A 27708-nucleotide genomic window follows, 5' to 3' on the forward strand; every position below is an offset into this window, starting at 1 on the left:
CAGCATTTGCTGAAGACCTACTGCTGATTGGGCTGTGAAGAGTGTTTGGTGGTGTGACCTGGCAAGAACAACTGAGTTTTAGGAAAGGTTGGCTTTGTTAAGCAGGATGCTTGTTTGTGATTACTTGGGTTCTCTGATATTACTCATGATAACAGTACTGATAAAAAAGGCCTGCTGCATTTGGTGAAAAACATTTATACATAAGTCCATTTCCATTCAGCACATTTCAGCCCAAATAGCCAAACTACTTCCTCTCTTCAGGGATGTGGGGATACAGATATGCAAAAAGATCCCCGTGCCTATGAGGAGGGGTGAAGGGAGACAGATATGTTCCCTGAAAATATAATTGTGACAAATAAGCACTATTATGGTAAAATAAAAAAATCATATCAGGGAATGTTTCAGTCCAGCTCTGAAGTTCTATGGTTTCATTTTTAAATAGGTGAAGCTTGGCTAGGATTTCAGCAGATGGAGGGGAGAGAAGAAAGGTCATCCCAGGCACAAAGGGACGTGTGACCAAGTGAGAGCGTAGGTATGTTTGTGGAACTCATTCATTTATGGCTGTTTTCACATGAAGTGATTTTTAAAAACTGATCTTGGGCCAAAACCGCTCGATCTGCTTAGAAATGCCTGATGATTTGACAGAACCAATCAGTATGTTCTAGGTGGAACATTTTTAAACAAGAAGAACATATTTCCTCCCATAGGTTGCATCTTCTGGAGTTAGCAATCGATTTTTAAAAAACAATACCGTCTCGTGAAAAAGACCTCTTTATTCACAAAAATCTGTTACTCTTTTCACAGTCCTAATAGTGGAGGTGGGGTAAAATGTTCTCAGTTGTTCTAAATGGGTATAAAGCACCATCCATTATAGGGGTATTTTTATTCTTGCTGGGTGATTTGTCTGTTTTTGGAGGGAATATGTTCTTGAACACTGTGGTAAGATAAATAGAGGAGACATTACTGCATTTCTTCAATGTTAAGATGCCAATGACTGCAAACTGTATCATTATTTTATGTGCCATTAAGAAAGAAAAAAAAGCTGTCAATTAAACTGTGACAGAAGATGAGATTGCTCCCAATTTCCAGGATGTTAAGACGTGAAAGTAAATGTGCATATAGAATTGATGTTGTAGGGTATTTTTTTTAAGGCCTTCTACCAATCAGGCTCTCCTTCCCATCCTTGACAAACATTATCTCAATTAATTCTAATAAAAATCCAGTGAGCTGGTGTTAGTTACATTCTCTAGACAAACAGAACCAACAGGATATCTGTGTACATATGGAAATATTAAGAGATTTATTATAGCAATTAATTCATTGATGGTGGGGACTGGCAAGTCTGAATTCCGTAAGTCAGGCTGGAAATTGGAAAGTCATTGAAGGTGATGTTGAATTCCCCAGGAGAAGCTGGCTTGCTGAAGTAGAGAGAAATCCTTCTGACTCCTGAAATCCTCAGTTCTCCCTTTAAGTCCCAACTGATTGCATGAGGAGACTCCTCTCACTGCTGAAGGCAATCTCCTTTGTTAATTGTAAATATTAACAGCCATAGATGCAATCAATCCACGACTGATTTAGATCAATTTACAAAATACCCTCAAGTAACCATCATCCCAGTGCTTCCTTGACCAAACAGGTGGACACCATAACCTAGCCAAGCTGTATGAAATTAACACACAGACTTGTTTCCTTTTTGCCCATTTTATGGAGGAAAATGAGGCACAGAGGAGCTAAAAACATTGGTTTAAGATGACAGCTAGTAAGTGGACAAGGTACCTGTGCCTTCCTCTTCTCAAACTTCTGCTCTTAACCTGCAACTCTCTAGTCAATCTGTGTCATGAGAAGTTCTGACTTTCCTGAGTATTTGCAGTAGGTGGCCTGTTTTCCATATTGTGACAAATTTTTAAAAAATTTTTATTAATAAAACCAATCAACATACAATATGAACATTCTTTTATTCATCACATAGTTGTGTATTCATCATCATGATCATTTCTTAGAACATTTGCATCAATTCAGAAAAAGAAATAAAAAGAAAACAGGAAAAAAATTCATCCATACCATACCCCTTAGCCCTCCCATTCATTGATCACTAGCATTTCAATCTACTAAATTTATTTTAACATTTGTTCCTCCTATTATTTGTTTATTTTTAATCCATATTTTTTACTCATCTATCCATAAGGTAGATAAAAGAAGCATCAGACACAAGGTTTTCACAATCACACAGTCACATTGTGAAAGCTGTATCATTATATAATCATCTTCAAGAAACATGGCTACTGGAACACAGCTCTATATTTTCAGGCAGTTCCCTCCAGCCTCTCTGTTATGCCTTAACTAAAAAGGTGATATCTATTTAATGCATAAGAATAACCTCCAGGATAACCTCTCGACTCTGTTTGGAATCTCTCAGCCATGGACACTTTATTTTTGTCTCATTTTGCTCTTCCCCCTTTCAGTCCAGAAGGTTTTCTCAATCCTTTGATGCTGAATCCCAGCTTATTCTAGGATTTCTATCCTACATTGTCAGGAAGGTCCACACCCCTGGGAGTCATGTCCCACGTAGAGGGGGGAGGGTGGTGAGTTTGCTTGTTATGTTGGCTGAGAGAGAGAGGCCACATCTGAGCAACAAAAGAGATTCTCCTGGGGGTGACTGTTAGGCCTAATTTTAAGTAGGCTTAACCTATCCTTTGCAGGGTTAAGTTTCATGTGAACAAACCCCAAGATTGGGGGCTCAGCCTATTGCTTTGAGAATATCAAGAATACTCCACTTGGGAAAGTTGAATTTCCCCCCTTTCTCACCATTGCAAGGGGACTTTGCAAATACTTTTTTATTCACTGTTCAAATCCTTCTGGGATTTATCGAGGCATCACTCTGGACAAACCTACAAAATCTCATGCCCTACTCAAGGTTCCATGTACTTATGGCATTCAATTACGCTGTCCATATAAGTTATATTAGGAAATGCACTAGTGTGACAAATTTTTATAGGTCCCTCCAGTGTGCGGCAAAGTTTCATTCAGCCGCAACCCAAATGGGCTTGACCATGAGGTGCGCTGTACTTGATCATCCTGGAGGATGTAAGGGAAGGGCAGGGTAGGCCTGGGCCCTGAGAAATTAGCTGTTGGCCAGTGAGCAACATCCAAAGGACCGAAGCAAATAATTCAGACCTGACGCAGTCGAGAACTCTTCCCTAAGGGATCCCCTGATGAATGGGGCAGCGTTTGCAGCAAGTCCCTCAGGCCCTGGACGTCTGACTGCTGCCATGTAGCAGCCCGCCCCGGGCAGAGGCTCAGGCCCTGCTCACCACGACTGACCGGGATGGGCCTGTGCGGGCAGGTTTCAGGGGCCGAGGCCACACCAGCAGGGCTGCAGAAGAATCTCATTTCCTTAACTGGTTTATTCTGGGGGTTGTGTTCACTCTTACCCAGGGTTTTCTTCCTGGGTGGGTTTGGTCTCTGTCTGCTCTTTGACACTCGGTTCAACTTACTCTAGACCTCTAGCACAGGTTCTGTCGAATGGATCAGAATTTTTCAGTTCTTATTTTCTGTTTCTTTCCCTGCTTATATAGAACCTTTTTTTTTTTTTGAGGAGGGTCTCCTCAGATGTTACAGACCCCAGTCAGATTTTCCCAGACCAGACTGGCCTCCTCTCAGGAGGGAAGAGTCACCTGTGCTAGTTTTCCCTGAGGATAAGACCCAGCAGGTTGTCAGACTTTCCTATGAAGCCTCTACCCTGTCCTTTTCCTGTCCTGCCCAGCACGTGGTGCTGTGTCTGCCTGCGGTTTCCCATCACTATAAAGTGAGGCAGTACCTTTAACTCCAGCAGACTTTCCCTCTGGGGCGTGGTGGAGACAGAGGAGAGCTTGTAGACTGGCTTTCATTGCTTCAGTTTTCCAGTGCCTGGGGCCTGAATTCCTTGAGGGAGGGGTTCTACCTGAGCTGGGCCCCACCCCCCTTTTCTTGGGGAAGACACACCCTTTAGGGAATTAACCCCTTTCACCTGTCTAGATACTTTGTCTCACACAAACTTTAATTCCACCCTTGCCTGGGACAGTGTTGGAGCCTTAGAGTGCTTCCAGGTCATCTAATGAGCTATTAAGAAGTAAAAAGGAAAAAAAAAGCAATAAAAGCCTTTTGAGACCAGACCTCTGCTCCTCAGGTTTGTCAATCAAGTGCTTAGGTTGGTCTGTGGCTCTGTGTATCTCCAGGCTCTCTGTGCCCCCTTTCCTCGGGCCCCAGCCCTTTTCCAGTATTTTGTGCTGTCCAACGCAAAGAGCCTCTGTTTGTTTATTGTTTGTTTTTATCAGCCCACCTCCTCTCTGCAGGGACATAACCTCCTAGTTCTTTCAGTACTTATTCCAGATTTCTCTGTGCTGGGGGCCTGTTTTCAGAATTTGTTAATTAATTCTGCAATTGGAGCTTGGTTGAGCTAAGCCCTTGCTGCTAGTAAAGTCTGTTTCCTTTCCCCTCGGGGGACCAGGCTGCTGTGCCCATGGGGAAGAGGCGCCAGGAGGTCTCGCAGTTCTGGGTGGGGTCTCAGCCAGTCCGGCTGGTCCAGACTGGTGTGCGCCGTGTGTCTGGTCACTGACGTTCCTCCAGCAGCTGGTGTGTTCCTGGCTATTTACTAGCTGCTCCGGAGGACGAACTAAATCCCACACCTTGTTATGCCTCCATCTTGCTCCTGGTTCTGCTTATTCCTTCTGAGCCCTTCCTTTTGTGCTTGATTCCCACTCAGGCTCTTATTAGTTGTGTGGCCATAGGACAAGTCACTTCACTTCTGATGTCCTCAGTTTCCTTTATAGTAATATAGAAATACTGTCTAATTCATAGATTGGTTGTAAGGATTAATGAATACTAAATCATTAAAAAGTTGTTCTCAATATGAGTTATTTCCTTTTCTGCCCAGCCCCTTTCACTGCCAAAGCCATGCACTACACGCAATTTGTATAGTTAAGGCTTATCTACCATCTTTCCCTTTATCAAACAATAAGATAATAAATTATATTAGGGTTCAAAGTTTTCTAGAAGTTGTCTATTCATTACCATATTGTCTCTGTTGGTTTTTTCAACAATCTAATGAAATAAATGTGAAAACATTAAGTTTTCAAAAAATATTTAATAATATTTAATATAACAAAAAGTTATAGTCTACAATTTCCATTGTGTAGGGGCAAGGAAAAACTGGGCATGTTGATGGGAAAACAGGAGACCTACTTGTCTGAAACAGGAGGGGCATTGGGGAACAGGAGATTGACGACAGTCTGAATCATAACCCAGGTGCTCTGGTACTAAGAATATAATGTGATGTTGAACTTTTAAATTATTGCTTGAGTAATATAAGTAAAAATCCCTTTGTGTACACTTTGGCCAATGTTCTTAAATGCCAAATGGTTCTCACTATCCAAAGGTGGTTATATTGACTTCTAGATAGGAGCTTTAGTTTATTTGTCTAAAATCCCTGAGAGAGTTTTTGAGCAAGGGCTATTGTAGTGTTCAATAGTAGTAGAACACGCTTTAAACAAGACGTCATTATTTGCTTCTAAACTGTTCTCGGCTATTTCCATTCTAAACTACTGAAGCATAGTTATGTACCTAACACAATCTAGTTGAGAATGGTCTCTGAGCGAATGAGATAATCACAGATAAAAACTTTTCCTTGGGGTCGAAATGTGCTTTGTTCTGAGATGGAAAGCCATTTTAGTGAATCTTTTATTAATGTGTTTTTCAAAGCAAATACCTGTCCACTTTTCTCAGGGCAGCTTAGAATATGGTGGTGGTAACCCAATGCAAAAACTTCTGGGTAAGATATTGAGTTTTGTTTAATTATGTAAGTTTAGCATATTAGGAAGTCAATGAAAAAATTTTCTTTAAATCAGGATTTAGACTTTTAAGTGAAAATGATCATGTTGGAGGAGATACAAAAAGTAACAAAAAAGTAACTTTTTGTCCAAGCATTGTCTATTCAAGATTGGGAGGCAAGCTCTAAGTGCAGCAGCAAGGTCATGCAGACTGAGCTTCCTGTCACCTTGAGACGCATGGAGGTCTGGGAGAAGGATATATACCAGCTTGGAGAAACACTGGGTATAGACCAGCTTGGAGAAACACTGGGTATAGACCAGCTTGGAGAAACACTAGATGGACTGGGTCACTGGTGCCCTCCGACACAGGAGGCATTTGAGATGGATTAACCCTCACGAAGGGACATGCCTTCAAGACTCTTGGGGCTGTCCCAGGTGTATCTTTGGGATGAGGGGCAGAATCACGCTGAAGGAAGTGGGTGACCAGGCCCTAGCTCTCCAGGACGGGAAGAAGAACTTTGGATGGGGAGAGTAGGCTCTCGTCCTTTCTTGGGGCCAAATTGGAAATTTGTCTTGGACTGGAATATGGAGATGTCTGAAGATTTCCGTGAATAGGGGCAGAGCTGACCCCGTACCCATAAGAAAAGGACCTGGTGGTAGCTGGACAGAGACAGTCAATTGGTGTGGACTGGGGCTCTTCTAAGCATCTTCAGTCACCATTGTGGGCTACGCTTTTCTGTTCTAATCCCTCAGGGAAGACTGCTGAAAGGGACAGCCCCCTCATACATGCTTGGGCGTTCATATAGAAAGGTCCATGGATGGGGCTGACATGAAACTGGGAAAGCACCCAGCTGGATGTGGCTGGGAGTGAGCAGAAATGCCATACAGAGATAGAGCAGTGATCCAGAGAGACGCTGGCTGGGCTTTGAGAGGATTTGTGGAACATGTATCACTCATCAGGTTTTCACTGCTATCTTGAGGGAGGAGAGCAGAAACTTTCTGCTCTTCCAGGAATGTGAGTCAGGTTTTCATTATTCAGACTTTAAGGTGAAGAAAGCTGAAAGCTGGGGAACTTGGAGAATATCTGAATTGCACATCCTTCAACACTCAGCTCAGGGATCATTTCTTCTGAAAAGCTTCGTCTGCCTCTTGTCAGGGTTCAGGGTCCTTATTAGCGTTCCTTTCACATCTTGGGTACTATTATTTATATGAATGAGTAATAGAAACTAACATTTATTGAAATTCTTTGTTGTACTGAATGGTGAGTCAAGTGCTTTGCCTGGGTGATCTCGTTCAGTTCTTTGTTCATTCCCCTTTTTCAGATGAGGAAACTGAAGCTTAGAGAAGTTAATGTGGAAAGCTCCAGGCTTTCTTGGAGCTAGGGTGTGAGCTAGGGTCTTGTCCCATGCTTGCGGGATTAGACCCTACTCATTTTAGTTCCCCACTTGTCCACTCCCCCCCTCCCTTTTTTAACTGTCGGATCCCTTAGGATAGTGACTGTGTTTTTAATTTGTATCCATATACTTTAGCTTAGGGCTAGGCACATAGAACGTGTTTGGCAAATGTTAATAGAAAAAGATGAACCGAGCCTAAGCAGCAAAATTTTAAGAAACCACACTGAAATACTTCTCACAGTTTATGAAGGAAAAAGATAATATACTGAGCTCTGCTTTGGACACATAATAATCACTCACTAAATTTTAGCTATTATAATCATTATTGAAAGCAAAAATGTATGTAAAAGAACAGTTGCTGGTGCATAGGAATGAGTCATAATACCTATGTTTTTTCAAAATTTCAAGTTTCCTTTACTTTCATTGCACATTTTCATAGAATTTTGAAAGAAGTGAGCATTTCATTTCATGCAGTACGTTGAATATGTAGGAAATAATTGTCTGCTTTGATAGAAATTTACCTTGAAAATGAGCACTGCTTCCTTGAAATATGAATGTAGTTAAGTAGAAAAGCAGGCTGCTGCAAGTTCAGTTTAAACAAATCTGCAGTGTACCAGTGTGAGCATTCAGATGATATTAAATGTAAAAGGATTTCTTATCATATGCTTCTAGCCACCACAAACTGAGGACAAAAGCCACCTGCCAGATTGAGGAATATCATGACTTTGGTATTTTACAAAATTCAGTTTTATTTTTTTGCTTCATAACTCAATTCATTCCCATTATTCTTACTACAAAACTGACTAAGTGTATTTCACTTAAACAGTTTGTAAATAGAAAATTGTACCATGGTACCAATTTATTTGTGGTGCTGGAATATCCTGATGTGGACATCTTTCAGGAGGTAGGTTGAACAAATTATTACATTATTGTTGTTTATTTCCCTTAACTCAGTTGTGTCAGAGTTTATGGGTTGCACGTCCCAATATCCATTTTCCCTCCTCCATAGTAGCAAAACCCGGTATTTATACGGGAGGAATATGCCCAGCTAAGGGACTTAGCCTCCTTTGCAATGAGGTGTGGGGGTAATTATGTGATGAAATTCTGCTCATATGAGTGGAAACGTTGTGAATTATCTCTGGAAAATTACTTTAAAGGGGAGGGAGTAGACTTTTCTTACCCTTCCTCCTTTTTTTTTTGCCTGGAATATGAATACAATGACTGGAGCTCAGCAACTACATTGGGCTATGTGGTGAGTTTGAGACGGAAGTCATGAACGGCAAAGCAGTGATATAGAAAGACCCTGTGTCCCTAACGCTGTGCACCTTCAGACTAGTGTTCAACTGCCACTTCCTGGCTTTCTGCTATGTGAAGGAGATATAAACTTTTATCTTATTCCCACTGTTATTATGGGTCTTTTTGTTAATATGCAACCAAATCCAGTCCTAATAAATAAACCATTATTGGAAGGGAGTAACAGAAACCTTTTGAAGAAAACTTTGCATATATTTTTATCAGCATGTTAAGGTACTTCCATTGTGCAGTATTTTGCTTCTATTCCTATCTACCCGTCTGATCCATTTCCTCCCCTTCAGTAAGCTTTTTGGCATCTCATTAAGGTGTCAGCTATTTTGAGGGTCCTTATTGGTATATTCACATTTTCAGTGTCCCTGTGAGGGTCTTATAATTCCCTCAATTCTCATCTCTCTGTCCTCAGAAATCCTCCTGAGGCGCCAGCATAAAATTGCAGTTCCGTCAATGAACATAGGGATTTCCATTAATTCAGAGGGCAGGCATCTGTGGACACAACTGTTCTGATTTTTTATTGAATGGGATTTTTGGAAGCTCGTTTTGGATAGTGTTTCTATGGTGGCAGATTAACAAACCCTGAGTTGAACAAGGCAGTCTTGGTTTTAATTGAGCATTTGGGAGTCTTGCATGAGAAACAATGAATGGAAAGAACTCCAACCAAGGACCGGAAGCTGGCGCTTTGACTCCCAGCTCTGACACTTACTAGGTGCAAGACCTTGGAAAAGATATATAAAATCCCTGGGCCTCAATTTCCTTATCTGTAAAGTGAATTGCAATGAAGATTAAGCGAGCTAATGTGAGTGTAAAGTTTTTGTTTTTAATTCTAATGCACTTTCAAAACGTAAGGCAGTTTGAGTCAGTGGAAAGAAATCTGGGTCTAGCACTAAGTACATACTTGCTAGCTGTGTGATTTTGGCCAAATTATTTTAATGTCTGTCAGCTCCAGTTTCCTATCTGTAAACTGAAAATGATAATAACATTGCTCTTTTTCTTCCTTTTTTCAAAGTGCAATTTTATTGAGATATATTCACAACCCTATAATCCAATGAAAATATACAATCAGTGGCTCACAGTATCATCATATAGTTGTGCATTCCTCAGGACAATCAATTTTGGAACATTTTCATTACTCCAAGAACAAGAAGTAAAGCATAAAAAAGAGAACCCCCAAATCCCTTACTCCTTATCCCAGCCATTATTATTATTTCTGTCTTTATTTTATTACTCATCTACCCATATGTTGGATAAAGGAAGTGGCAGTCACAAGATTTTACAATCACATGATCACATGGTAAAAATAGCTTTGCTCATACTATTATTTTTCACAACAGGTTGTTGCGAAAACAAACTTGATAAACATTGGTATTATTGTGGTTGTTAGCTGTTATAGCTTCTTTCTCTGGTTAAATGGTCAGCTTTGGTTTACTAACACTTCAGGTAGATAAGTGGATGGGTGGTTGGACCATACAGTGCAAAGAATTGTCATTAATAGCTTGATATCAACCTAAAGGAGCATATGGACTAGAATACTGCAGACTTAGTGAATATTTTCTTATTAATGCCATGCATGAAGTGAAATGAAGTTTGGTTATTATGTATGATGATAACATAAACTTGGAAAGAATGGAACCATGAATGCAACATAAGGACATGGTGCCATGATGACTGAGGACTTGGCTTTGAATCCCAATATTGATGACTTAGCTTCTGCATCTATAAATGATAACAGCACAAGCAAAAATTCCAGGTAGATGCATTTTATGTGATTATATGTTCTTTACAGTCTCACATAGTTCATGACTTCTCCTGAAAAAGGGTGATGGGCTTGCTTGGTTACCATCTAAATTAGTTTCAATGAGTGGCAATAGCATAAGCATGGCCCACCAGCTTCAAAAGTAATTTCTCTAAAAACTAGGGGGAAGATGAATTATTTCAAATTTTGTGCAGAGTATTTCAAATTCACTGCTTGAGGCTGATGCTCAGGCTCTGTTTCTGTGTTTCTATGAAGTCCTGTGCACAGGACAGGGGATGTAATTCCCCAGTGGCAGCCGGGAGGGTTGCTTGACACAACGCCCCATAGACAAGACTTTGGTCAGTGGGAATGGGAGTCAGGAGGGAACCAACAGGTACTCTCCCTCTCCATGTCTCTCTCTGATGCACTGTCCCGAGCCGTGGCTCTTCCATTTGGCACATCCAGACATGTCCTGCATGGCCAAGGGAAACAGCAGGTCAGCAGTTCAGCCACGCCCGTTTGTGTGGTTGCAGTGGCCAGCCGGGTAGATGCGTGACTTGCATCTGCTTCCCATCCTCCTCAGCCTCTGCTGTCTTCTCCCTCACTCTGGCTGCCTGGGATTGTACCTGCCCATAAAGTCTTGCCTCACACACATTTTTTAGGGAACTCAGGCTAAAGCACTAACTATGGTGGTGAATCGAGCTATGCACTGAGCCTTTGCCCTTTAGGAGCTTATGATTTAGGCGAAGCGACAGATACATGAAGCATGAACACAACACAAAGTATGCATGGTGACAACGTGCAATCTCATTCTTGAGGTCCTCCAAAAACTTGGCTAGCTGTCTCTAGTTCTGATTACTCATTTTTGTGCTCATTGTCTAAAACATCTTGGTTTGCTGAGAATATTGCAGTTGGTCCTCAAGATTTACTCAAGCTCCTCACCTCATGTGGAGGCCAGAATTTTCTCTGCGTTTTCAATAAGATATTTTGAATGTATTCAAGTTTCTGTAGGCATTTTGTAATTGAATATGCACCATTCAGTTTTTCTTTAATAATAGCATTTTATCATAGTTCTCCTAAAATCAAATTACTGTTAGATTGGTTGTTTTTGCTCTCTTTCCAGTCAGAAAATTGAGTGTAATGATGTTGTTTGCCCATACATATTGTCTAGACTAACTTTTTGCCTGCTTTTTAAATTTAATTGAGCAGACCTTGCAGCCCAGCAAACTACCTACCCTCTGCAGTGAGTGTTTGGGACCAAGACAGGAATCGTTCTGAACATTTATCTCAAAATAGGGACAAAGAAGCCACTGAATTTGAAAAGTGCCAGAAATTTCTGACACTTGTCTCTAAAGGGGGAAGATGAAACCTGCTTTGGGTTCAGTTTCTTTGCTTGGGGAGGAATTTTTTGGTGAGCTATCTTGTTCATGTGGATATAAATTAAGTAAATGAGTTATCTGTTGCTTAAGTGATCCCTGAACTTGCAACAACAATGTTAATTTATTATTTCGTAAGGTTTCTGTGGGTCAGGAATTCAGAAGCAGTTTAGCTGCTAGCTCTGTCCTGGGTCTCTGTGAGGGCGCAGTTAAGATGCTGCTGGGACTGCAGTCCTCAAAAGGCTTACGGGGCTGGAGGACTCAGTCCAAGTGCTCCCTCTTGGCTAATAGACAGGTGCTGGTGCCGGCAGGGGCGCAGGTCCTCATGCGTGGACCTCTCCACAGGGACTTTGCGGCATGGTGGCTGGCTCTCCCTGGGAGAAAACAAGCAGGGTGTGGCATGCTTTTCATGACACAGCTTGGAAGGGGCACAATGCCACTTCTCCCTGGCCACACAGACGAGCCCTGACCCCTGCAGATGTGGACACCGAGAGAGCAGTCGTCAGGAGCCATCTTGGAGGATGAGGGCCTCATTAAGTCGTACAGGTTATTTTTTCTGGAAATCTTTCTAGCGGTGGGTAACCCAAATGCAAACACGTCAAACTAGGGTAAGGGGTATTTTATTAAGAATGAAATTCTAAAAGGCTGACGGGATGGGGCTCAGCATGCATTTCTGCAGAGGTTAATTAGATGGGAAGGGATTTTTGTGCCCTGTCTGGAGGAGAGACCAGCCACAAGGTAAGGTGCGGATCTAAGAAAGGAATTCCTATCAGAAGGTCTCACGTGGCTGGGGTAATCCCTAAAGGTTTTTTTTGGTTGAATCCTTCGTCATCCAAAGTTCCTGTAACCCACTCTTTCAGCAGTGTTGCCCACAGAAGTTTCTGAGACTCGTCGCAGTGGGTCTGGCCTCGCCTGTGCGCAGAGCAGCCCATCACGAGCAGTCCCCACGTGCAACCTCGTTCTCCCTCTTCCGTGCCAGTTTCATTGAGTGGATTCTGTAGCCTCCACTTTGCTGATGCCAGCAGTGCCCACCATAGAGCATCAGAGCCTTTGCTGACGGTGCTTCCCCCGAAGCTGCAGACCCTCCAGGAGCTGAAGGAGTGCGTGCCCTTAGGGAGGTGTGGAAGCTGGCCCCCTCCCCGGGCCCCCCTTCGCTCTGAGGCCCTGAAGCTGCACAGCCCGTGCCCGTCTCATCCCTGGGCGTTTCAGGAAAGCAGGCTTTTCTGCCCCTGAGTATTTCTCCGCCAACACAAGGACAAGAAGCAGTTCATAGGCACACTTCAGTCTAAAACCACATCCCAAAAAGAAAACATTTCTCTGAGGGTAATGAAGTTTATAGAAAATCAGCTCCTCCTAAAAATATAGGTCACATTTTCACTTCTCATTCTAAGCATTCATTTTTCCTTTGAGAGGTAGTCTCTAAAATGCTTCCTTTTTCCTAATGACCGGTGCCTTTCTTACCCAAAAACCCATTCTGGTAGGTTTTCCTAGAATCAAGGAGTAAGGCTTCGTAATGCCTACCAAAATGTCTGCTTCTTGCAAATCAAAAGCTCTGTGTATACCTGGAATAAATCTGACCTGGTCATGTGTATGATTGTTTTCATACAGGATTGGATGTAATTTGCTGAGATTTTGTTGAAGACTTTTGTGTTTACGTTCACGATAAATATCGGTCTGCAGTTTTCTTTCCCTTTTGATTTTGTATTGTCTTCATCTAGTTTGGATTTCAGGGAAATATTGGCTTATAACATGAACTGTTATAATTGTCTTTTCTATTTTCTGTGTAAAACTGACATTAATTCATCTTGAAATGTTTGATACAATTCTCCAGTGAAACCATCTGGGCCTGGAGGTTTCTCTTCAGGAGCTATTAAATTATAAATTCGATTTCTTTAATGGTTATAGCACTATTCATGTTATGTATTTTATTTTAGCAGTTTGTTGGTTTGTGGAATTGGTCCCTTTTTACTATGTTTTTAAATTTATGAGCATAAAGTTGGCCACGGTATTCTCTTATCATCCTTTCAATGGCTGCAGAATCTGTAGTGATACATTCCTATGAAGTTTGTGTCTTCTCTCTTTTTATTTTTACCAGTTCAGTCTTGCTAACAGTTTTCCCCCCAAAACTCAGCTTTTTATTTCACTGATTTTTCTCTACGATTTTTCTGTTTTTAATTCCATTGACTTCTGCTCTTTATTATTTTCTTCCTTCTGCTTACTTCTGTTTCTCCACTCTTGATGCAGGAACTTAGATTGGTGATTTGAGACTTTTCCTCTACTACCGTAAGCAATTAAGCACCGTAGATATTCCTCTTAGCATTGTTTAACTATAGCCCACATATTTTGATATGTTGTATTTTCGATTTCATTCTATTCTGTGGCCTTTTACCTTTCCTTTGAGACCCCATCTTCGACACATGGATTATTTAGAAGCCTGTCGTTTTATTCCCAAGGGTTTAGAGGTTGTAGTCTTGCCTTTCTGTTACTGATTCCATTACGGTTAGGAAACATACATGGTATGATTTCAATTTTTTTTAAATTAGTTGGTTTGTTTTATGGCCCCAAGTATTCACTTTGGTGAATGTTCAATGGGCACTTGAAAAAAATGTATATACGTGACTCAGATCCTTTTGGTTAATTTTATTGTTCAAGAATTCTATATTCTTGGTGATTTTCTGTCTGATAGCTTTATCAGTTGCTGAGAAATCAAAAGATCTTAGTCTTGGAAAAAGTTTTTTTTTTTGAAGAACCATGAGTCCTAATAAGATTCAGTCAATGTCCCTATTTCAAGATGGTATGTGCTACCCTCCTTCTAGGGGCTTTCTCTGTAGAATCAGTTGGCAGTCGCTCTCCTTTTGTTGACAACCCCTATTGTTTTTTAGGACTCTTTGCATCTTGATTGCAACTGACTAACCTTCCACTCTGACTTACAGTTCCAAGCTGCCCCTTCCTCCCCATCCATTTACATAGCCTGCTTGTTTCTCCCCAGACTGCCAAATGTCTTCTGAAACAATCAGGTGTCAGAGCTAAGAAAACCTGTCAATACATGATGTGTGACAAAGCACTGAGTTGTGATAAGAATTGATTTCAGTGTTAAAAATTCAAGCTGTTCTCTTCTTCCTTGCTTGACTCTTGCCCGATCCTCTGTATTTTGCCCACTCTCGTGATATTCCTCACGGGGTGCTGCTTACCCAGGCCCCTTCCATGCCATCTGGATAATTCCTGTGGTTGTGCTAAGTGAGCTGTGCCTCGTGCCTCAGCTCCACTGGCTCCTGGGCCTTGGGAACCCCCAGTAGACTCTTTCTCTGTTCCTGTACACACTGCACATATCTCTTGTGGATTCTGCCCCTCAAGCATCTTTCCAGTTTACCCCTTTCTCCCCATCTCTGCTTTCACTGGTTTGGCTCAGGCCCTCATCAAGTTGTTTTTTCAGTGTAGTTTTACTGAGATACATTCACACACCATGCAAACCATCTGAAGTACACAATCACTGGCTTACAGCCTCATTACATAGTTGTGCATACAACCCCATAATCAATTTTAAAAATTTTTTGTTATTCCAGATAAGAAATAAAAATAAAAAAGAAAATCCCAGGTGGTTCCATGGTAGAATGCATGCCTTCTATGTAGGAGACCAGGGTTTGAGTCCCAGACCATGCACCAAAAACAGAAAAGAAAACCCAAATCCTCTCATACCCTTTATCCCCTCTATTGTTGCCCCATAGTGTTTGTGGAGTATGTTTGTTCTTGTTGGTGAAAGAGTATTAAAATAGTACTGTTAACGATCGCCCATAGTTTGGGATAGGTCCATTTTCCCCATAACTCTTCTATTATTAACTCCTTCTAATGCTGTCATATATTAATTCTAACTCATGAAAGAACTTTTTTTATTTTTACAGTTAATCACAGGCATTGTCCACTATAGGACTCTCCAAGTTTCTCATCAAGTCTTTCTTGATCATTCCAATAATCTTCAAAACTGAACTGCTTTAGTTCGTCTTCCATGATACTACTGCTAGAACACTCTTTCTAAACACAAAGGAAATCACTTCTTTTTCCTACTTAGAGTCCTTTTGCAGGTTATCTCTATAGGTGCATGAGTCAAATTCAAGCTGTAAACTGGCCCGCAGAGCTTTGCCTCTTTCTCTCGCATTTTATCCTCCCCTCTCCTGGAGTGTTGGCAGCCCCATGACTCGCAATGGCCTCAAGTTTATGCTCTTCAATGCCTTATGGCTTACAAATGTTATTCTTCCTGCCTTATTTGTCCTCTTTCTCCATTTGCTAAACTTCTCCTGGTCCTTCAAAACCTACGCCAGGTGTCATCTCCTCTAAGATACTTCTCCAGTTTGGGTCACATGTGTCTCCATGTTCCGGAATAGCATCCACATCTCTCTTTCCGTATTTCAGAGATGCAGTGTTGCGTTGTAGTTTCAGCTGCGGTGTCTAGAGCCAGAGTTTGTGGTTTCAAATCCCAGCTTTTTTATGACCAGCTGTGCAACCCCTCACAGGTTTTAGTTTTTATGCCTCAGTTTCTCTGAATGTAAACTGATAATGACACTGTTCTTCTGTGAGTGTCTTGGGCTTTATAGTGAGTTGACATACGTGGAATACTTGGAATAATGCTTAGCTCGTAGTAAACACTCAAGGCATGCCAGCTGTTCTTAATCATTTATTTCCACTTTGTTGTTCCATAGGATTCTGAGTTTTAAAAGAGATGGAACTTGCATTGTATTTTCTCAGCATCTGGTGCAAAGAAGGCATTCGATGTTCTGTGAATGCATAAATGAACTCTAAGTACCCTATGTAATGTATTGTGATACTTAATGACACCTTCCTGTACCCTGGTACTTTCTGACATTAATCATTTATTTTGTTATTCCACAATAAGCTGAGATTTTAAAGGGGTGGACCTAAAGTTGCCTTTCTTTTCTCAACATATAGTGCAAGAAGGCGTTCGGTGCTCTGTGAATGCATGAATGAACAATAAATATCATAAATATCATAAATATTTGAAGTTGTTATGCACCCCAGAAAAGTCATGTTCTTTTAATCTCCTCCTGTGGGTGTAGACCTAGTGTGGGGGGACCTTCTTATTAAGTTATTTTGATTGAGATGTGGCCACCCCTTTCAGGATGGGTCTCGCGCCTCCTGCTGGAATCCTTTGTACGAGGACAAAACATACACGGAAGCTGAGAGATGAGATTCAGAGAACCGCACAGAGAAGTACCCAGAGAGGTTTAGAGAAACAGCAACGGGTGGAGAAGCTAGAAGCTGAAGCCATGAAACCTGGGAGAGAAGGCCTATCCGACACTGGCCATATGCCTTCCCCGTCACAGAGCTGTCCTGGATGCTAGCAGCCTGTCTGTAGAGTCCAAGCATCGTCCTGTTGATACCTGGAGTTGGGCATTTCCAGACTAAGAACTATAAACTGTTAAGTTAATAAATCTGCATCGTAAAAGCCAGCCCATTTCTGGTATATTGCATTCTGGCAGCCTAACAAACTGAAACAAGTATTATTGAATTTAGTGGTACCTTCCTATACCCCAGGAACAAGCTAGCAGTGTGTGGCGCATGTCTTTTAAACAATTATAATAAATGACAGCATATATACTACATAACAGATTACATAATTTATTCATTTCTAAAGCAAGGCTTCTAAATTTAGAGAGGGATAATCCAAGTCTGTTAGAATTTTATTTTTGGATTGATTTGTATAACAATGGCAGCATTGTTCCTTCTTGCTGCCTGACATCTTTTACAATACTGTGTATCACCAGCTTCAAAATTACTACAGAGGCCACACCTTGGCCATGTCGTTGGCTTAATTAAAAATTCTCTTTTCTATCTCCTTTGAATCTCTCACATATTCTTGTATTTTTAGTGTTTTAAAATCACATATGTCCAGTAGACCAATAACAGATAAGCTCTTGCCATCTGCATTATTTGTCTAGAGAAAAGGCCTCTAAATAGAATGAAATTTCATTTTACAGCAGCAAGACGCTCATCAGCCACCATTTCCAGATTAATATGCTTTTATTAAATAAGTATGCAATCATTTTGAGACTGACTGCATTGTTTAGCAGTAAATAATCTTCTGGATGTCTGTAGTAGAATTGGGTTTGGCTATGAATGATAGAAATCCAAAATTGTAGTGGCTTGAACAAGATAAAAGTCTATTTCTCACTCATACAGACAGTTCTGGGCTGAAATGGCAGCTCAGCCATTAGAGACCAAACCCTCTTCAATCTTGCTGCTCCACCATACTTTTTAAGAAAATATTTTTATTGACATATGTTCATACACATGCAGTCCATACATGCTGTATAATCAGTGGCTCACAGTGTCATCACATAGTTGTGCATTTATCACCATGATCATTTTTTAGAACATTTGCATCACTTTAGAAAAAGAAATAAAAAAAAAGAAAAAACTCATACATCCCATACCCCTTATCACTCCCTCTCATTGACCACTAGTATTTCAATCTACTCAACTTATTTTAACCCTTTTCCCCACTATTATTTATTTATTCTGTATCCATATTTTTGTACTCATCTGTTCATACTCTCGATAGAAGGAGCATCAGACAAAAGGTTTTCACAATCACACAGTCACATTGTAGAAGTTATATCATTTTACAATCATCTTCAAGAATCTAGGCTATTGGAACATAGCTCTACAGTTTCAGGCACTTCCCTCCAGTCACTCCAATACACCATAAACTAAAAAGGGATATCTATATAATGCATAAGAGTAACCTCCAGGATAACGTCTCCACTTTGTTTGAAATCTCTCAGCCACTGAAACTTTGTTTTGTCTCATTTCTCTCTTCCCCCTTTCGTTCAAGAAGACTTTCTCAATCCATTGATGCCAGCTCCTGGCTCATCCCACCATTTCTGGTCCACATTGCCAGGGAGATTTACACCCCTGGGAGTCATGTTTCAGGGCAGTGAGTTCACCTGTTGTGTTGGCTGAGAGAGAGAGAGAGAGAGGCCACATCTGAACAACAAAAGTGGTTCTCTGGGGGTGACTCTTAGGCCTAATAAGTTGACTTAGCCTATCCTTTGTAAGAGTAAATCTCACAGGGGTGAACCCCAAGGTCGAAGGCTCAGCCTATTGATTTGGTTGTCCCCACTGCTTGCAAGAATATCAGAAATTCTCCAAATTGGGAAATTTGCTCCACCATTGTTAGTAAGTTTCAACTTCTAGTTTAAGGTAGCTGCTCCAGCTCCAGCCTTCATATCCTCAGTCCAGTTATCAGGAAAGGAAAAAGAGCACCCAGCAGCTATATAAAGACACTTCTTGGAAGTTGCATATACCTTCCCATCAAAACTAGGTCACATGGTCATATCTAGCTGGAGAGAAGGCTTGCAAATGGAGTGTGTACCTTAGGTGGCTGTGTACCCAGCTAAAAACTGGGACTCTTATTTCTGAGAAGGGGGAAATGCATATTAGATGACTAGTACCAGTCTCTATCACTTTATCATTGCCACTTAGCAGTCTCAGGTTACAAAGATCCAAGATGGAAAAATAGAGTTGGTAAAATGACCCTATTGATGCAAAAAAAAAAAAAAAAAAAAATTCACTGAGATAATTTTGACTCTTTCCGATGTGTTAGCTAGTCTTTGGGACTATTTTTAAATTGTAGAGGCATTGTTGATTGTATGAACTGACTCCAAAATATTTTTAAAATATTAATGTTTCAAATAATTTTCTCTTAAAGAACTAATAAAAACAGAGTATTTATATACACACACATTTATATAATCAGACTTGAAACCAATTCCAGAGAATTTTTGTTAAGAATCTTGATCTTATCTTGAAGTTTAAAATTTCTACTTTTAAAGCGTTCAAGACATAAAAGTAGAGAGCATAACATATAGAGAATCCCCTAGGTTTCCTTCGCCCAACTTTAACACCTCAATTAATATTAGAATTTTTAAGTGTGGGAATGGCTAACCTGTTGCCCCAATGGCTGAGTGTGATTTATATTAACTACCCTTATTCCAAATACTTGAAAAGACAACTTTGCCTAGTGTCCTGTGTGTTTCAACCATCACAGCCTTGGAAAACCTGCCTTAGGGCAGACCTTGCCAAAGCAGTGATATTAGACTAGGGGTTGGCAAACCTTTTCTGTAAAGGGCCAGATAATAAATACTTAAGGCCCACATTTGGACCACAGTATTTTTTAACATCCCTTTAAAAATGTAAAAGCTTTCTTAGCTCTTGGGGCCATCCATAAAAAGAGGCAATTACTAGATTTGGCTCACAGGCTTTGATTTCCTGACACTGGTAAATTATTGGTCCCTCTGCCCCAAGCCCCAGCTAAGTGTAGGCTGTGGGCATCCTGCCGAGATCAGCCAGGCCTGAGGGTGACCAGCAGCCTCTGTCTGGGCCCAACTCAAAGTGGACGCATGGAGCCTGCTGGCTCTCGTTCCTGAAATATTGGAAATGAGGCATTTAGAAGTGTGCAACCCCATTAGAAAGAGGGTGGGTCCTAATGAGAGCTGGAGCCTGTGGCCTCCCCCTAGAAGCGCCTCAGCTCCTGTCCTAGAATACAGAATATAGCAATCACCTTTTCTTTAGGAAGCTTACATGATGCATTCCTTGAAAACAGAAGAACCTAAATTACTGTCATCCACTGCTGAAGGAAATATAAATTGGTACAAACACTTTGGAAGACCGTCCAACAGTATCTAGTAAAGGCAGACATGGCCTTATCGATGACCCAGCTTCCTTATTTTTCCTAGAGAAATTCTTGTCTGATATACCAGAAGCTGCGTACAAGAATGTCACAGCAGGTAGCTTAGAAGTCGACAGAGCAGCCCACATGTGCTCGGCTAATCCAGTCAAATCCTGGCTCCTTTCTCTGTACCCCGTTTTCCTCATTTGGGGATGGAGACACTTAATATGCCAGGGTTGTTAGAGGATTAAATCAGTTGATTTATGTGAAGCACTGGCTACATAGCAAGTAGTTTTTAAGTCTTAGCTATTGTTACCTTTCTTTTTGCAGCATTGTTCACTGTTTCAGTAAAAAACAAGACAGAAGATAGGTGAACTGGGAAACAAAATACTATACAGCAGTGAAAAGGATGAGCGAGAGCTACATCTAGCCACAGGTATCAATGTTAGGGGAAGAGGGCAGGCACAGAACATGTGGTAAGATCCTTAAGTAATAAGCAAAACTGAACCCATTATTTAGAGACACATACACAGGCAGCAAAAGTACAAAGAAAAGCAAGAGAATGAGAAAGAAACAGAACTCAGAGTAGTGAATGAGGATATGGGATTGGGATAGCTCTTCAGTTAAATATATAAAGTTCTTTTTTTAGGAGTTGTGTGGTAGGTTCGTGAGTGTTTTTCCTAACATGTTTTAAGTGTAAAAGAATAAACTTCAGTGAACCAAATGTTTAAGATAAAATTTACATGGAAATGTGCTGAGCTTATTGAAAAATTCAGGAAATAAAAATCAAGCCCAAATAAGGTAAAGGCAATAAACGTGCTCTATAGAAAATTCAGTAAGGAACTAAATTGGTTAAGGGAGTTTGCTCTAGAGAATACATTGATGAAAAACTGCTCAGTGCTGGTATACTTCTGATTGCAATATTATCTTCATAAATTTAGAGACAGTGTGACCTGCAGGCCTCAACAGCTGGACCAAATCATTCCGTACACAGTGAAAAATACCTCAAGTGCCTAATAAGCGTGGAGTTTATATAACAAGACGTATACATGTGTAGGAACCACAGGGGTTCTGGGCAGAACCCATCAGATTCCTGGGCAGGAATCTGATGTCAGGAAAACCTAAGTAGTGAAATAGTTCAAAGGTAAAAGAGCAACGGAGTAATTCAGCTCTGGAGATAAAATAGGAAAATATCGGTAAATGCAGCTCTGCTCTGTCGAGTGAGTTCAGTGTAGAGGAGAATGGTAAGGTAGTAGGCTTGGTTTATTTCCCCCGGGATGCAGTGAAGCCAGGGCACAGGGTTCAGGAGCGGACGTATCTGCTGACCGCTTCGCTCCCGAAGGCCACGGCGTGCTTGGCCAGCTTGGCGGGCAGCAGCGTGTACACAGCCTTCTGGATGTCCCCCGGGGTGAGGGTGCAGCGCTTTCGGAAGCCCATCACGCTGCAGGCCTCCGCGGCGATGCGCTCAAAGATGCTGTTGATCAAAGTGTTCATGACGCCCAGGGTGCGGGATGCCATGCCCTGCTGGGGGGCCACTTCCCTGCGGACCCTGTTCACGTACAGCGCGTAGTTCCTGCGGCCTGGGGCCACACTGCCACCCCCAGTCCTTCTGCAGCCCACGCTCACTTGTTCTCTGGAGCATCTGGGCTTTGGGCCGGTGGATCTGGCCATTCTTGATGTTTCTCTGACCGGGTGGCGTGGAGAGAAGGGCTCGGCCTTAGGAGCCACTCTCATTTATAGTGGCGTGTCACAGCCAGAGCGTGGCCCGATTGGACGCAGCCCTCCTGGGCACGTCCCCCAGGAGCAGTGTGTCACAGTGGACAGTGGCCCGATTGGACGCAGCCATGGGCACAACCCCCGGCAGCGGCGTGTCACAGTGGACAGTGGCCCGATTGGACGCAGCCATGGGCACAACCCCCGGCAGCGGCGTGTCACAGTGGACAGTGGCCCGACTGGACGCAGTCATGGGCACGACCCCCGGCAGCGGCGTGTCACAGTGGACAGTGGCCCGATTGGACGCAGCCATGGGCACGTCCCCCCAGCAGCAGTGCTGCTCTGGGGTTAAGGACACATCCTTTCTCTGTGCCAAACAAAAGCTTTCCCAAGAAGACGGAGGGAGGGTTGCAGAAGGATTAGGGCTGCCTTCTGGGTACTGAGGAAGCCTCACTTTTTTCTACTTTGTTTCTTAGCAATTCTCAGGCAGAGTGTACAATATTCTCAGAACGGGACAAAACCTCACCAAATGGGGAGGCTGGTGGCAGTCAAGTAAAGGACATGGTGCCAGAGTCTTTTATGAGGGGTCTCTGTTTCTAAAAGCACTCAAATTCGCTTAAGAAAATAAATAATGAAATAAGCCATTAAAAACCTCAAAATAATTATTTTGTATTAAAAAGAAAGACATGTGGCTAATCTGGTTTTCAAAAAGCATGACCTTTATTCTTAAAATGAAGCCTACATTTTTTTTTCTAGACCCCAAGTCCTTAGGAGAAAGTATGTACAACTGAAGAATAAAACAAAAACTCCAGTATTTTATTGTTTAAATTATGGGATATGATTGTGCTCATTAACCTTTTTATAACTAACATTAGTATCATTCTTGCAAAATGTACAAATTTCATTCTGTAGCCTGCTTTTGACATTCCCTACTTGATGACGCGGTATGCAGTCACTCTTGCCCATGTGTCCTGTCGATGTTCATACTTTAAAAAATCTCCCCTTGCATTCTTAATCCAATTTATCCCTCAGTAAAATATAAAAGAAATAGAAGTGACTATAAGAAACAAAACTCACAAGCGTTTCAAGAATAGAGATGGTAAATTTGGTCATGTGTAATTCCGGAATGCTACCGAATCCCCCCTTCTCCCTACTCGAGAGAGTCACCGAGTGTGCGGTGAGGAAGAACATGGTATGCCTGTGATGACCTTGAACGAGCAGTGACTTCTAGCGACGATGGGTGACGTCTGTGTGGCCGCTTCATTCTAGTGGCAGCCTCAGGCCGCGTCTCACACAGTAGCACAGAAACTGCAGCTCCAGGAATGCTTTGGGGTGACAGAGCCTCAGAAATAATACTTGGTTTAATTTCAGTGTAGCTTAACTTGCTGTCACTTACAAGTGGGAAACGCTTATTCTCTATTCCTCCTGCGTCCGTATTGAAGCCATTAGGGTGAAATTCCTGCCCTCTCCCTCCTCCCGAGACAGCTGCTTACCTGGCTTACAAGTGGGGGAAGCCAGGCCTGCCTATCTCTGCCTCCTCTCCTTGGTGGCCAGCACCATGGGCCTGGGCTGCAGCCTGTCACCAGCTGTCTGCCACCAAGTCGGTCATTCTGCCTTCGTGCTGTGAGGAAGGGAACTGCTGTCCCAATAGTTTGCCAGTAATAAAGAGATGTTCTGATCTCCAAATTTCTGACTCTCACGCCTCTCTCCATTGGTTCTGAGCTTATAGAGGGGAAAAGGGAGGATGTAAAATATTATAGCAGCTAAAAGAGAAGCAGCTGAAGTGATACAGTGTACCAAGCACAAAATAAGAGCCTGGAAAAATACATAAAACCATAAAGCGCAAACAAGGAACCCAGAGGCAAAAATACCGACTGACCGGAAAGCTCAGAAAATGAGTACTGATGCTATAAAATTTCTGGCTACTTTAGGGCTAACCTGCAGCCTCTTTTCAAATGCAGTGAATCATTCTAAAATACGTATGAGTTTACCACGAATGTGGTGGCTTTTCTTTTCCTTCTGGAGACATCGGGATTGAGAGACAGACTCACTTGGCACAGTGCCCTCCAGGAGAGGCCCGCGGGCTCCGTGAGTGCACGGTGCGGCTGCCTGGGCCTGCTGCACCCAAGGGTGGTCGCAGCGACGCCGTCCGTCCTCCCTGTCACCTGTCCCCGTCCTCGCCTCTGAAGGAAGTCGAATGTCTTTCACCGGAGACATGAGCCGTGAGCCAGAGGGGCTGGGCCTTCAAGCTGCTCAAAGGCAGGTTGCACCCCAAAGCCGAGGACTGTGTCTGCACACTGGTGGAGCCCACGAGACGGGGACTCAAACGGTCGGCTCCAGATCAGCGGTGAATCCGCTGAACTTGATAATGCACATAGGTGGTTACATAAGGGGACATCCTTGTTCTCAGGGATATGCATGGCAGTGTGCGGTGCTCAAGGGGCCTGATGCACACCTGCATTCAAGTGCTCAGAGAATGGATGGACAGGCAGGCAGGCAGACACAATGTGTCTGCAAATGTGGCAAAATGTTAAAACTGGTGGATCTGGGTATAAGGGAAATGGAGTTCTCTGAAGGGGTCTGTATTATTTTTGTAACTCTCCTGTAAGTTTGAAAGTATTTCAAAATAAAAAGTTTTTTTTTTTTAAAGAATAACTGTTCCATGCATTTTCCCAAATTCTTGTTTTAATGCTCAACTATACTGTATCTGGGACCTGAGCTGTATGGAGCCCTCCCTTCCATGACAAAGTGCAATGCTGGGGTTAAAACCGCTGTTTCCTTTCCTGATGGTTGAAGATCTTGTAATGACTCAAGGCCATCGCCGAGACTGATGGTGATTGTTACACAATAATGTGACTTAACTGTGCAAGGGCAGCATTGATTCAAAGCAGGGAACATGCACTGACAAGTATGAGGGTACTCGGGGGATACTTTTACAACCACTGTATTAGTTCTCTATTGCTGCGGTAACAAATCACCATGGATCTGGTGGGTCAGATTTATTATCTTACAATTCTGAAGATCAGAAATTGGAAATGAAAATTTTTTTTAAACATAAACTCAGATGTGGCCTCTCTCTCTCTCAGCCGACACAACAAGCAAACTCACTGCCCTCCCCCTCTCTACCTGAGACATGACTCCCAGGGGTGTGGACCTTCCTGACAGCGTGGAACAGAAATCCTAGAATGAGCTGAACTCAGCATCAAGGCATTGAGAAAACCTTCTAGGCCAAAAGGGGGAAGAGAGAAATGAGACAAAATAAAGTGTCAATGGCCGAGAGATTCCCAACAGGGTTAGGAGGTTATCCTGGAGGTTATTCTATGGCATTATATAGATATCACCTTGTTAGTTAAGGTGTAACAGAGAGGCTGGAAGGAAATGCCTAAAAATGTAGAGCTGTGTTCCAGTAGCCATGTTTCTTGAAGATGATTGAATAATGATACATCTTTCACAATGTGACTGTGTGATTGTGAAAACCTTGTGTCTGATGCTCCTTTTATCTACAGTATGGACAGATGAGTAAAATAAATACATTAAAAATAAATTAATAATACAGGGAACAAATGTTAAAATAAATTGAGTAGATTGAAATACTAGTAATCAGTGAGAGGAAGGGGTAAGGGGTATGGTATGTGTGAGTTTTTTCTTTTTTCTTTTTCTTTCTTTTTCTGGAGTAATGCAAATGTTTTGAGAAATGATCATGGTGATGAATATACAACTAGGTGATGATATGGTGAGGCACTGATTGTACACTAAGTATGGAATGTTCATATGTTAAGAATATTCGCATTTGTATGTTGTTTTGTTTTGTCAGTAAAAATATAAAAACAAAACAAAACAAAAACAAAAACAAATGACAAATTTTCTTCAAGGTTACACACAAATTCGCACGTCTGGCAGGCCAACTATAAACTGCAGAACGACAGCCTGTTTCCTGCACAAAAAACATGTCCCTGGGACCTTTTATCAGTTATGAGGCCGTGGCCAGAAGCACCCCCAGAATAACCACAGTAAAGCCACCTTATGATAAAGGCAAGGGAACTTTCTCTCAGATGTTTAGTAGGAAACAGAAAAGACCCAGGATTGAGGGTCACACTGTGAGCCAAACATCTCCTCCTTGCTGGTTGCCCAGGTCTTTTCTCACATTTTAGAGTTTTGAACTACATAGGATAAAAATAAAATAGTTCAGCGAATTTTTCACGACACTAACCTGTTGAAAAAAAATTTTTTTCCAGAAGGAATAAGTTCAATAGTCATGAAAAAGGCTTATTTCTGGAAAGGCCAAAGTGTAAAGTCATTCTCTCCTAGAGAAACCAAATTCCTACAGAATGAATTGATGTTGGACTAGGTGACTTCCTGGACTGGATCTCCTATAGATCTTAAGAATTCTTCCAAGTGTGCATGGAACATCTCCCAGGATAGAATATGCTAGATCATGGAATCAATAAAGAAATAAACTAATAACCACAGTGCAATTATAAAACTAACAGAGTAGGGAAATTCAGAAATGTAGCTGGGTGGCCTTTCCATGCATTAGGAATTCTTGGGCTATTTGCTCATTGAATCTGTGGGAAGCCCCTGAGACATTAGAAAATTGACACAGAAGGATCAAGTCCGTCTCCTGAAGTCAGCACTTATCTAGGTGAAGTGGACATGTGAGGTCCATCAGTCCAACAACCAGCTCTCATACAGGGAAAACCCAGTGATGACTGAAGTTTGGGGGTGCAAGACAAACTGCCTCAACAGTTTTCGTTGCAGTTGATATCCCTTGATGGTTTGTCTCACATTGTTGAAATGAATTTTACTGAGCTAAAATCAAGGTGTTGGCCTGACAACATTCCTTCCTGGAGACCCTAGGGGAGAAGCTGTTTTCTTGCCTTTTCCAGCTTCTGGTGGCCACCTGTATTCCTTGGCTGTTAGCCCCTTTCCGTCTTCAAAGCCAGGGATGGCTGGTCGAGTCTCATGCTGCATCACTCTGGCACTGACCGTCTTGCCTCCCTCCTTCACTTAGAAGGACCCTTGTGCTTATATTGGACTTACCTGAATAATCAAGGAAAATCTCTCTATGGCAAGATCCTGAACTCAGTCATGTGTGCAAAGTCCCTCTGGCCATGTAAGGTAGCGCTTGCAGCTCCCAGGATTTGGGGCACGGTCATCTCTGGAGGGGATTCTTCTGCCTCTGATGGCCACCAGGTACGGAACGAGTGTCAGGCACGTCTGGGTCGCCAGCGAGGAGAAGATGGAGGGGCCGCCTTGCATCCTTACAACATGGCGAGAAGTGGAGGTTTAGGATGCTCCTTCTCTACAGGCTTGCTTTCTTATAGTTGATTTTGTCTAAAAATGGAGAGTTGTTTTAGGTTTTCACTTTCTGTGCTGTTTCTTTATACCTAATAAAAAATATTTCATCCTTTGAAGGCTAGAAGATGACAGCAGAGGGGAGATACTTCTACTCCTTTTTCTTCTTTCCTTGAATTCTCTTTTCTGTCTCTGTGTTCCTGCTGGGTCTTTCTCTTTCACAAGCATTTACTGAATGCCAACCATGCGCCAGGCACTGCATGAGTTATATTGTGGGTACACAGAATGAATAAGCCACGGTTCCTACTCTCAAGAAATTCAGTTTACTGAGGATTCGCACAGACATGAAAATAACTGCTTGCTCCGTGGAGGGAAATAAAGGCCGTGACCGGGACATGCT

The 27708-nt window shown here is 42.1% G+C and overlaps 2 protein-coding genes across 16 annotated transcripts in view; one reads left to right on the forward strand and one right to left on the reverse strand.

Moving 5' to 3' along the window:
* Positions 1-27708, forward strand: part of LOC143665722 (uncharacterized) — a 121324-nt gene that overhangs the window by 53624 nt on the left and 39992 nt on the right. For 5 of the 15 annotated variants that reach the window (XR_013167199.1, XR_013167201.1, XR_013167196.1 and 2 more), the window contains one exon: positions 443-532. The exons of 9 other annotated variants lie outside the window; for them this stretch is intronic. The gene's annotated coding sequence lies outside the window, so the exon portion shown is untranslated. Of the gene's footprint in view, positions 1-442; positions 533-16748; positions 17430-27708 lie in introns of those variants that run through there. One more of the 15 variants, XR_013167198.1, reaches the window with a different exon arrangement.
* On the reverse strand, positions 21546-22185 carry LOC143665720 (histone H2B subacrosomal variant-like). Its single transcript, XM_077139487.1, has one exon. The coding sequence runs from the start codon at positions 22032-22034 to the stop codon at positions 21603-21605; it is 432 nt and encodes a 143-aa protein (XP_076995602.1). The 5' UTR covers positions 22035-22185; the 3' UTR covers positions 21546-21602.

This window comes from Tamandua tetradactyla, chromosome 21, assembly GCF_023851605.1.
Source record: "Tamandua tetradactyla isolate mTamTet1 chromosome 21, mTamTet1.pri, whole genome shotgun sequence".
NCBI classification, from domain to species: domain Eukaryota; kingdom Metazoa; phylum Chordata; class Mammalia; order Pilosa; family Myrmecophagidae; genus Tamandua; species Tamandua tetradactyla.